The 10,633-nt window shown below is 40.5% G+C and overlaps 2 protein-coding genes across 2 annotated transcripts; both read right to left on the bottom strand.

Moving 5' to 3' along the window:
- Positions 1 to 731: 731 nt before the first annotated feature.
- Positions 732 to 8,089, bottom strand: lonrf4 (LON peptidase N-terminal domain and ring finger 4). The gene is made up of 12 exons (XM_079556065.1): positions 7,307 to 8,089; positions 6,512 to 6,630; positions 5,898 to 6,020; positions 5,273 to 5,461; positions 5,078 to 5,195; positions 4,674 to 4,749; positions 4,387 to 4,501; positions 4,191 to 4,312; positions 3,947 to 4,105; positions 3,157 to 3,319; positions 2,932 to 3,081; positions 732 to 2,663 (listed from the first exon to the last, which is right to left on the bottom strand). The coding sequence occupies exons 1-12, from the start codon at positions 7,602 to 7,604 to the stop codon at positions 2,514 to 2,516; spliced, it is 1,782 nt and encodes a 593-aa protein (XP_079412191.1). The 5' UTR covers positions 7,605 to 8,089; the 3' UTR covers positions 732 to 2,513.
- A 505-nt stretch (positions 8,090 to 8,594) lies between these two features.
- On the bottom strand, positions 8,595 to 10,633 carry med7 (mediator complex subunit 7). The gene is made up of 2 exons (XM_079556282.1): positions 10,531 to 10,633; positions 8,595 to 9,769 (listed from the first exon to the last, which is right to left on the bottom strand). The coding sequence occupies exon 2, from the start codon at positions 9,758 to 9,760 to the stop codon at positions 9,002 to 9,004; it is 759 nt and encodes a 252-aa protein (XP_079412408.1). The 5' UTR covers positions 9,761 to 9,769; positions 10,531 to 10,633; the 3' UTR covers positions 8,595 to 9,001.

The following is a 10,633-nucleotide window of genomic DNA, read 5'->3' as shown; positions in this document are numbered from 1 at the left end:
CACACAGAACAGACAGGCACGAATCAACTCTTCTAAGCTCGGGTAAAAACTTATCTCAGTATGGAAAAAACTGTGGCCTATTCCTTTGACTCAACTTTTTTTCTGTTTTTAAGAACAACTTGTGCTCGTGTCCACATTCACACTCACACATAACTCATATCCCAAAGATACTGCAGACAAGGCAGAAAAAGTGTCTTGCCCAATGACGCACAGGGATTGTGTTGGAGAGAGATATGGAACCGCCAACCTTCAGCATTGTACTAAAACTATTGTCATTTAACAATCGGTTTCGTGATCTGCGGTTGAGCTGAAATGACTGACAAAGCTATTGTTGGAGGCTGCTCATGACAGGAACACGTTTCCATGGCGCCGCTCACAGTCTGTTACAGTGTGCTGCTCGCTCTGGTGGGAAACTGTAGTGTTTTGTATTTTGCATCTCTGTCTAGATTCAGTGATTATTAACTGGATTAAATGACAAACACTGATAATACTATGACTACTACAAAATTATGGAGTTCATTATTGTCTTCCTTTGATAGTTGGAACAAGTTAACACTCAAGGAATAACTATTCAACTGGGGCTTTTGGGCAAGACTCTAAAATTGCCAGAAATAAACACGATTTACTTGCAAGGACAGCAAAGACAAATGCATGTTTTTGGACCGTGGACAAAGAGATCTATAATCTACTTAGCAGCTGGTGATGTAGCTTTGAAACAAATCAACGTCTTTATTTTGTGACAGCGGCATTTTGTTTATTAAATGAACATTTCATTCAATAGAAAAGACACAAGAGACAACAAGCACAATCTCTTTATACAAAGAGGGACAAAGGAGTGAAAGTCAGTTTGGCATTGCTAAGTTTTCTCGACTTGTGCTGGTCATACAACAAGCATAAAAAAACTCCCTTTTTTTTTTTAAACAACATTTTTTTTCTTCTGTGATAACTTAACAAATGTCTTTTTCTGTAAACTTGTTGAAAACATGTTGCAAACACGGGCACAATCTTTAAACTGACATTTTGTGCGTCTTTCATCTTAAGAAAAAGTTACTATTACATTACACTCACACACACACTGTATCTTTGAGTAGTCTGATAGAAAGCTGTGTAAGATAGAAGTGCACTGAGGGCCAAATGACAACATTAAAATAACCATGGCACAAACGGACAAAGTAAAAGTAAACCTTATTTATGTCATCCACTTTTTCCTCATAATTTCTTTAAATCAATGGAATGTGATCAAAATGTATTGTTATTGGTGTTATTAGACCTTTTGATAAACTGGTGACTTAGATAGTGGCTGCTAATACAATATCTGTATGATTGTGGGTGATTCTGAAAACACCAAAAAGCTATAGTCCATTTAGTGTCTGTTAAATAAAAAAATGTAGTGACCGTGCAAAGTGTCTTTGTGTCCTTGGGCAACTCACTGCTTGCATCGTCAGCTTCAGTTTCTGCACCGAGAGAATGGAAGTCCTTCTCAATTCACTATTTGAATAAAAAAAAATGCAATCACAATAACATTGCATTTTGCAGCCCCAAAGCGCGACTTAAGTCATTCACTCCATTTTCCAAGGTCTTAAGTGACATGTATAGCACCAGCTGAACTGTAGGTTAGACTGACTCACACAAGCAAGGTGGGTCAAGTGAATTGCCCAAGGACACAATGACATACTGCACAAAGAGGAGTCTGGATCCGTGGATGAACACTTGACCAGTTGATCCACTGAGCAGCTTTTACGTTGAACTTAACAGGGATTGACCTGGGCCAGCAAAGAGAAATAGCAGCAAAGTCACATTGCACATCATGAATATTTATTAGTTAAGCCAAAAACTTGATTTATATGGGAAAAATAAATTCTTACTGCTTATATGCTCACACATGTTCACCCACATTCACAGCATACTGTAAAGCTGCACGGATTACTCAGGAGTTCCCACAATTTCGATTCATAGAAAATCCCAATGGGCATCACATTCTACAACTACTAGTAATTATTGCAATATTCTTAATTTACTAAACACTAGAAAGAGAAGGATCTTTTACATAAAATGAGCCACAAAAAATGGATTTCAAGGCCGATTGAATGTTACCAGCAAACATTGCTGTATAAGCCCTCCCTCCGGTTATTGATATTATGTGCATAGTTGTTATACATCTTAAAATTGAATCACAGCAACCTTATCTAAACTATTTGTAGTTGATGAAACCGGTTTGTACAGCTTGTTTTATGTGCAGTGGGACTGACAAACACTTCTCAACTTATACAGGCAGAGAATAGTGACACCTAGTGGTAATATATAACGTAGGTAAATCCAAGTTAGGATATAATATATAACTGCACCTGTTTCTAGCTGGACTATAACAGCTGACGTTTCTATGGCCCAAATGAGTTGGCTGTGAGCTGTGTCAGCAAAACAAACTTATCCCTGATCAAATGAGTCCAAGATCAAGTCCAAGAGTCCACACCCGATATAAAAGACCAAAGGATTTTGTGTCTGAATTTCTAGCTCTAGCTCTGAGAGAAGTACTCTAGGACGAGGCGGAGGTGTCCCAGACGGTCTTTGAGAGAATTCAGAGACAGGACAGTGGTCTGATAGGCAGGATCCAGCTGCAGGACAGACAGCAACCACCAGCACCATATGGGACCATTGATAGAGGCCTTTAACAAAAACATAGGACAATGATACATAGTTCTGACATTATGGGCAGGGATTCAAAAGTTGTATTAGGAGGTAGATTTGAAAGTATAAAATAGGTTAAATGTACAGACTAACTAACCCTTTCCAAAGTTGCAAGTAAAAGCTATAAATATTCTACTGACTCCATCAAAAGATAAAATGAAGTTTAATGGGTTGTGCACCTATGATTTTACTTTTAACTTTTCTATAGAAAACAGCAATGCTGACTTTAACATCCTGAAACCTTACCTGAATGTCTTCCTCTTTCTCAGGCATGACCCCGTACTGTCTGTTGATCTGCTCCCGAAGCCGACCGCCCAGGCGCTGGTACCAGTCATGAGCCTGCTGGTACACACTGTCATGCAAGTGCTGTAACATCTCCAAGTCAGTACCATCGACCTGTGTAAACACAAATATATGTGACTTTGTGTCATAAAATTACATCAGCTGGACATTGGGATGTTGAAAGCACACCCTCTGGTCTTCCAGGAGCTCGATATCAGCCGTGTGGTAGCCGTCTCTTTGACCTCTCTTTAAAACTCTGAACCTGCTGCCACCCACTGTGTCCACGTATGAACGCCCGTCAGGCAGCAGCTCGAGGCTGTGGATCTCCAGCAGGCACCCGTAATCGGCAAACCTGTGAGAAGAGGGGATGGATCTTTTACAAAGCTTTAATCTAAACTTGAAATGTAACTGAGGTAAGAAGTCCTATTGCGCAAAGTTTATATTACATTATACATACTTCAATACATTTTTATTGCAGTAGTCTGTGATGTTGAGATTGGTACAGTGTACACCACTAGTGCTGCACCAGTGCATATCAGTGTAAGAGTTATAATGATACTATTTTCATATGTGAAAGAAAGTGAGTATATTGATAATGCAGACCTACATAATCTGTCCATGTGCATATTTAGGTGTATGGTTATAGAACTTTAAATGAAATGCAAATGAAAGCAAACAGCATTTTGTAAGCATTGTGTAAGGATGGCACTGAACCCTTTATTTAGGTAAAAATAAAAATAAAGTGATGTGACATGACATTCTAATTACCAATGATTGAAATAATTCACTTCATGTGTTTTAGACTCTATATAACGTTATTTGTCATTTGCGTTCAACTATAATAAACTCTTTATTTTTCCATGATGCGCTGTAATATCTTGAGATGAGCCTGCAGTAGATCTGAACATCAAAAACATAATGCGCCAGTTCATGTGGGTGGCACTCTGACAAACACAGTCTGTGATTTACAATGACTCACCCTTTCCCGTGCTCATAGCTGCACATGCCAAACTTCTTTGTGCCCGTTTCCATGCAACGGCGCATCATGAGGCGGTACCGCGGCTCGAAGATGTGCAGTGGGCAGGGGACCCCGGGGTACGCCACGGTGCAAACAAAGATCGGGATGTCCTTCGTAAGACTACAAAGAGCACATGATAAGTGACTGCATTTATTGTAGAAATAATGTAATTAACCAAATTCTTAAAAAGAGTTCAGACTCTTACTTTGAGAGTTCTGCCATCTCAGCATTGTGGATTTGTTCCCTTTCTGCCAGTTGGGATGGGAACAGGCGGGTCATTATGCCCTGAAGCAGAACTGTAACGTTGAACTTCCTGTTTTTAAAATACTACAAAGAAAATACCATTATCAGCATCAGGTCAAAACCATCGCCTCTTGTTGTTGTATGGCAGCATGGGCTACCTCTTGCAGCGGCTGCTTGCAGAGTGGACAGCGGAGGTTATGGTCCAAACTTCTTTCCAAGCAGTTCTTACAAAAGGTGTGACCACATGGTGTAGTGACTGGCTCAAAAAACAATCTTGACAAACAAGACAGACAAAAGCCATAAGTAAATATGTTTTTCCGTCATGTGCAGTTGTATTTGAAGTGTAGCTTTTGAAAGGCCAAACTTGTGAATGGAAAAACGCAGCATGATATGTGACTCAACAGGAGGCAAAGTGCAGAAGTGTTATCGATCTGTGCGCACTGACCTAATGCAGAGTGGGCACTCAAAGTCTGACACAGAGAGGATACTCAGGGTTTTCTCTCGATTCAGGCTTCTTTCAGCTGCAACAAGATGACACAAAATTTTACAGGAGAAAAGATCATCACTAAGCCCTTTAGTCCTTAAGACATCAAAAACAAAGGTAGTGCAATTATGTAACAATTGTACCCATTGAATATTTTGATATAAAGTTAACTTTTTTGGGTGCCGTTTTTTTACAAACAAGACAGTTAATATGATATGGATGGAGAACGGGCAGAGACATTAAACAATAATTGATACCTTACACATGTCAACCTAGTAGACTTGTGATTCATACCTCTAGATGTGCTGAATATGGTGTGTCTCATTCTGTTTTTTGAAGTTAAAAGTTAGACCAGTGCCTAATACCTCTGAACTGCACAAACTCCTTCCTCATCATCAGCTCCTCATCCTCTTCAGCTGCGGGGAGGAAGGACACGGCTTGGCACAAACTGAGGCAGCACTCTGTTCCTGTGTCCTGTTTCACCTTGGAGACATTCAGGGTTTAGGAGTTGAGCCTTTAGGTATAGTAGCTACAAACTGTGAGAAATCTGTAGTCCCTACCTGGAGTGGCTCTCTGCTGGCCTTCCCTTCTCCAGCCGCACCTTGTGGGTGACTGAGGGCCTCGTGGTAAGCTGGCCCTTGGGAGCCACTAAGACTGGTGATAGGAAAAGGCTCTTTCAAGTACTCAGACACAACCTGCAACATACCAGGCAACTCCTCCGGCACTGCAACACCCTCGGCCTCCAGAATCTGCCAATGCAGGATTTATTGAGCATCATTGTTATTGCGTCCAAATATCTTACCATGTTCTAATAGAAATCACTTTATGCAAAAACAATAGAAATACCAAATCTGATCATGTAAATATCAAACTACTGCAAATCAGGGCATGGTATTCTATGCTGTACTGTTAGTTATGCAGATAGTCTGTTCATTTAAAATGACTTAAAATAGTCACATTACATTGGAAAATTGTATCAATGTTATCAAAGTGGGGATATTTCATAAGGACGATTTAGCTTCAGCCTTATGGGTGTGCCCTGTGTGTGTATGAAGAATAATAATAATAGGAATGTATCTTAAAACAACAAAAATAGGCCTAATAATAATGTCCACATAAACCATGGTTGTGTGGTCTCTCTTGACCATGTAATGTCTGTCTGGTGTTACTAGTGAACCAACACACCTTTTTTATCTGGCTTTTTGCAGGGACAAAGTCAGCTTGGACTTTTAGGCATTGGTGAAACTGGATGAGCGCTTGCGTCTGCTGACCCATTTCCAGCAGTACATTCCCTTTTCGAAAAAGGCCCTGCAAAGACAACAGTTTTGATCAGCACACTGTGTACCTGAAATGATGGCATGCAAAAAAATAACTAACCACGAGCGAGCACAGAGCACCACTTCAGTGTGTCCGTTAGTGCTGTATAACCCACTGACATTATGCGATTAAATAACATTGAGTGGAAGTTTGCATAACCTTGTGTGATGTAACAGCCATGAAAATGCACAACTTTCTCGAAAGAGGTCAGCTTCACACACCATATAACTCAAATGACAAACTCAAATCTAATTCCTTAACACACAAATCAGTTAGATATGAACTTTTGCATATTTTAGTATGGTTGTGTTTGCAGTAATGTGTCAGCCTCAGTAAGATGGATGACCTCAGCAATTTAACAATATATTGTGGCTTCTTGATATATAAATACTGTGTCACCTAACACCGTGATAATAATACTTTGGCAACATGTTTTGCACCTGAAAAACGATTTGATATTGTCTCCCTTTCTTTCCACTGACCTCAGTCCAGTTCGGTCGAAGGCAGCAGAGGTAGTCGAGGTCTGTCAGAGCATCATGTAAATGCATCAGGCCCAGGTTGGCTTCAGCTCGGTACAACTTGAGACTGAGATCTCCAGGGACTGTGTGGTTGAAAAGAGGACAAGTGCCAATACAGTTTTTTAGTCAACAATCAGCAGCAGTAGGACATTGTGTTAGTATTTCAACTTACAGATGTTTGCAAGATTGATGTGATTTTCAGATACAGTAGACCTATGATGGACCTTATGGAAGGCATAACTTTTAAAGACATATTGTCACAAGGTAAAGCTTATATGTGTAGCCTATATTGTAATCTGTGCCATGTGACATTTAGTGACTATGAAAACTTATGTAAAATCCCAACATTGGGTAACAAGGCAGCCATTTCAATGACAATTTTACAAAGCTATTTTGATGACCATTATGGTCCCAATAACTGCCATTACGGGTCTACTTACTGATCTGGGGCAGTACTTGACCTACTCTCTCTTCCTCCTCCACAAAAAGCTAAAATGCACTTGGAAAGATAAGCGCAGATAGCTGTCTAGGCAAACTGTAGCGGAAAAAGATGTATGCTGAACATCTTCCAACAAATTACTTCTTCACAAAATGGCCACATAAAAAAAAGCAGAAAAGGGGGGAAATGTCCATAGCCCTGCTTTTTTTTCCACTTTTCCTACTTTTTTTCTTTGCGCTTCCAGAACCCAGAGGCTTTGCGACCTGTTACCAAAACACTATATGCTAGATGCACGTGCGTCTTCCATGCGCAAGACTTACCCAAGTCTATGCCCTCATTGGTGATGCGTAAAGCTTCCATGAACAGGCTGGCTTTGAGCTTCTCTTGGATATGGCACTTCATCTTTGACTCTTCAGGCCAGCACTTTTCTGCCACGCTGATTAGCAGCACATTGTTTCTCATGGCTCGGACTTCCCTGGGTTTTAATCTCTCCTTGCACTGGGGGCATTTGGACGGGAGGAAATCCTTGACGCATCTCCGACAAAACGAGTGACCGCAGGGCATGGTCACCGGCTCGCACATTAGGAAGAGACAGAGCGGACACTCCAGCAGCTCCATGCTAAATGTATGTCATATAACAGTGTCCGAAGCAAAAAGTGTGACAGTTCTCGGTGCAGCACTTTTTGAATAATTGTGCTGCATCTACAGTTTAAAGCGCTCAGACAGCTCCGATGTGTCCACGTTTCGACCACATCTTGTCAGGTCTCCTTCCGATTCTGAAATACGGAATCATATTCTGCAGGCTATCTACCATACCTTAAAGCACTTTAAGCCGAAGTTATGAGTTGACATGATCCAAAAGGTGTTCAAAATCAATCTGTCATTAAAGCCAGGCTATTTCCTTCTTGCTGAAAACGAATCGGAACTCGGTTTCGTGTCCAGTTTTCTTTTTGTCGTCGCGAACTCTGGACGGACCACGGGAAACAAACAAAAACACGGCCTCATATATGATCTTGCCTGTCAGTGTCCGCTTTTACCCCCGACAGCGACGTTTCTGCCACAAAGCGAGGTTACGGTGTTACACCATTACATTACATAAATAAAGACCATGTGACCTGCTACGAGCCACATGATTGGAGGACATGCGCGTTTCCGCCTTGTTGTGAAACGCAAGGATGGCACGTTTCATAACCCAATTCCTGCGACAATCTTATATTTGTGCATAACAAACGCCTACGCCGTTTGTGTTTTATATAGCTATGCATAATATGCAATAATAGCAATTAGGCAGCGCCTGGATTTAATGTTGAGTGCAGCTGGCTGACCAGACTAGTTCATCCCGGATCAAAATAGCGAAGGGAATCCCAGGGCAAGGGGGGCGGGGTGGGCTCATTTATACATAAGACTACACATAAGACCCTTGACAGACTTTTTTTTTTAAATACACATGGAATCGTCGTTTAATTTAGACATGCTGCTAGTGAACATTCAATAGTTAAACATATTAAATGTCACATGAGGTCTCATAACTGACAAGTTATAACATGAGCATAATTGGTTATACAAGTTGGTCTGAAGATGAAAGTATTTCCAACTTAAGAAAGCAGATGTAATTTAATAAACCCTGAACAGAAAGTTATTAGAAACCGGGTCAATATTAGTTTTATAATGTAAACACACTTATGAAACCCCAGCCTGGAGAACAAAGCCACATCATCCACACATGAACAGCTGTATTGTTGAGATCTGACTACGCAACTGCAGCCCAGTTGAACCTTGCATAACCACTTCTACAAGTTTTGGGTGTGGGTAACTGTGACGGCGCTACACGTTATTTGATAGATATTCACAAAAGACTGTTGAATCATGCCTTTATTTGGGTCAACAAAACAAAACAACATTTCTTATTTTCAATCACCAGAGAGTGACTACACAATAACATGAGGAAATAAAACAAACATTGTTCAATATTATCTAAACCTAAAGTATAAATTTACATGACATTTAAACATGACCTACGCAATTTCATCAATGATACTACACATGGCAGCATCTTTGTCCCAGGTTGTGTCCCTTTTTAAACTGGTTGTGGGTTTGTCCTGTTGACTTGTTCCCAAACAGCTGGCCCCAGCCTCCTCTACATCCATGGGCTCAGTCTTCATCCTTGGAGTTGCAGCAGTGGCACTAGCCCCTGCTAAGGGTGTGCTTCTTACAGAATCACTAGAGCTTTCAGCGCCATCCATCTGAGGCAGGTCATCGGGGAGCGAAGCAAGGCACCCCTGGATCATCTCCACAACTCTTTCCAGGTGTTTTTGAAACCGCTCAGCTGTCTCAAGCCTCTGTCGCTTCTGTACCTCCATCATAACCCTCAGCGTCTCCCTGGCTTGGTGTGGCCTGTATTCATTTATCAAGTGATGCATATGAACAAACAAAAGCTTTATGTCTTCAAGCTTTTCCTCACGCTTAATACTCCCGGGGCTTTTAATGAGAATGTCCAATAAGTCCAAGAAATTGATGAGAATGGACATGTTGAGTTTTTTGAGCTCACGTTTGTGGTCAAACTGTATTGGGTGCAGTCTTTCAATGCCTTGACTCTCCAAAGGCCGAATTATTAGGTCGTCACATTGGAATTGGTTACCAAACATCATGTAGGTGTCTCTGATGGGCAGAGGGGGCTTAGGTGCCTGGCCTTTGCGGATGTTTTCATCGGTGTATTCTTTGATGTACTGCATGGGAGGAGGCGGGAGGGCACTAACCTGCTGTGGTTCCCCCATGATGCCAATCTATTAAAAAAAACAAAAACAAAACACGATTCAATAAAACATTCATTAAAATAAAATAGATGAAAGAAGAGGGAACTTGACATAAACAGTGAAAATAAAATAAATAAAACATTGATTCATAAAGTTAAAAAAGTTAAAAGTTAAAACCTCTTAACCGAGTGCATTTTCTCCGGTTCAGCTTTACCCAAATCTAAAAAGTTACAGCCTATAGGCCAGAGTAACGCAACATTTGAAAGCTAAGACGTACATAAATACTCTAGAAGGATCTTTTTCCTCGCATTGTTGTTACTTTTTCATCACTTTTTTGTCACATTTTCGTTGCTTTTCCGTCGCTTTTTTGTTCCATTTTCAACGCTTTTTGTGGCTTACTTTTCGGCTCACTTTTGTTTCTATTTTGACCCTTTTTTAATCAAGAAGTTTTTAGATTTGAGTAAAGCCAACTGAAGAAAATGTGCTCGGTTCAGGTGGGGGTTAAGAGGTTAAAGAATAGTATTGTGACAAAACAATTTAATATGCGATTCAATAAAGTTTCGCTACGTTTTTTATTTACCAAATACGTATCCTGGCAGTAAAGCACACCTTGTATTGCAAGTTGCAACAATAAAAGTACATATTTAGGGATAGAGGAATATTTGATTGACATTTTCCTCACAGTAGTTGTTGTTGCTGCTAGCTTTAGCATTAGCATGATAAAATTCAAGGGGGAAAAAAACAACATTGTTATCCACACCTGCAAAGTCAAAACCCCAGATTATACTGACCTTAAAACAGCTTCCCGACTTGATAAATGTAAAACAGAATATCAACCGTGGCGCAAAATAGGTAAAATGTAGCTATTTAGCTCATTGCTATCTTGGTACATCC

The sequence above is a fragment of the Gobius niger genome (genome assembly GCF_951799975.1).
Source record: "Gobius niger genome assembly, chromosome: 5".
NCBI classification, from domain to species: Eukaryota; Metazoa; Chordata; class Actinopteri; order Gobiiformes; family Gobiidae; genus Gobius; species Gobius niger.
This window is presented reverse-complemented; position numbering and strand designations above follow the sequence as displayed.

What these genes read in the sequence shown, in the direction of transcription:
- med7 (XM_079556282.1), bottom strand. Translation starts at nt 9,760, where the DNA reads ATGGGGGAACCACAGCAGGTTAGTGCCCTCCCGCCTCCTCCCATGCAG.
- lonrf4 (XM_079556065.1), bottom strand. Translation starts at nt 7,604, where the DNA reads ATGGAGCTGCTGGAGTGTCCGCTCTGTCTCTTCCTAATGTGCGAGCCG. An exon ending in CCAGCAGAGAGCCACTCCAG is followed by an intron (nt 5,196 to 5,272) that starts GTAGGGACTACA and finishes AATGTCTCCAAG; the next exon opens with GTGAAACAGGACACAGGAAC. An exon ending in AGCTCCTGGAAGACCAGAGG is followed by an intron (nt 3,082 to 3,156) that starts GTGTGCTTTCAA and finishes GTGTTTACACAG; the next exon opens with GTCGATGGTACTGACTTGGA.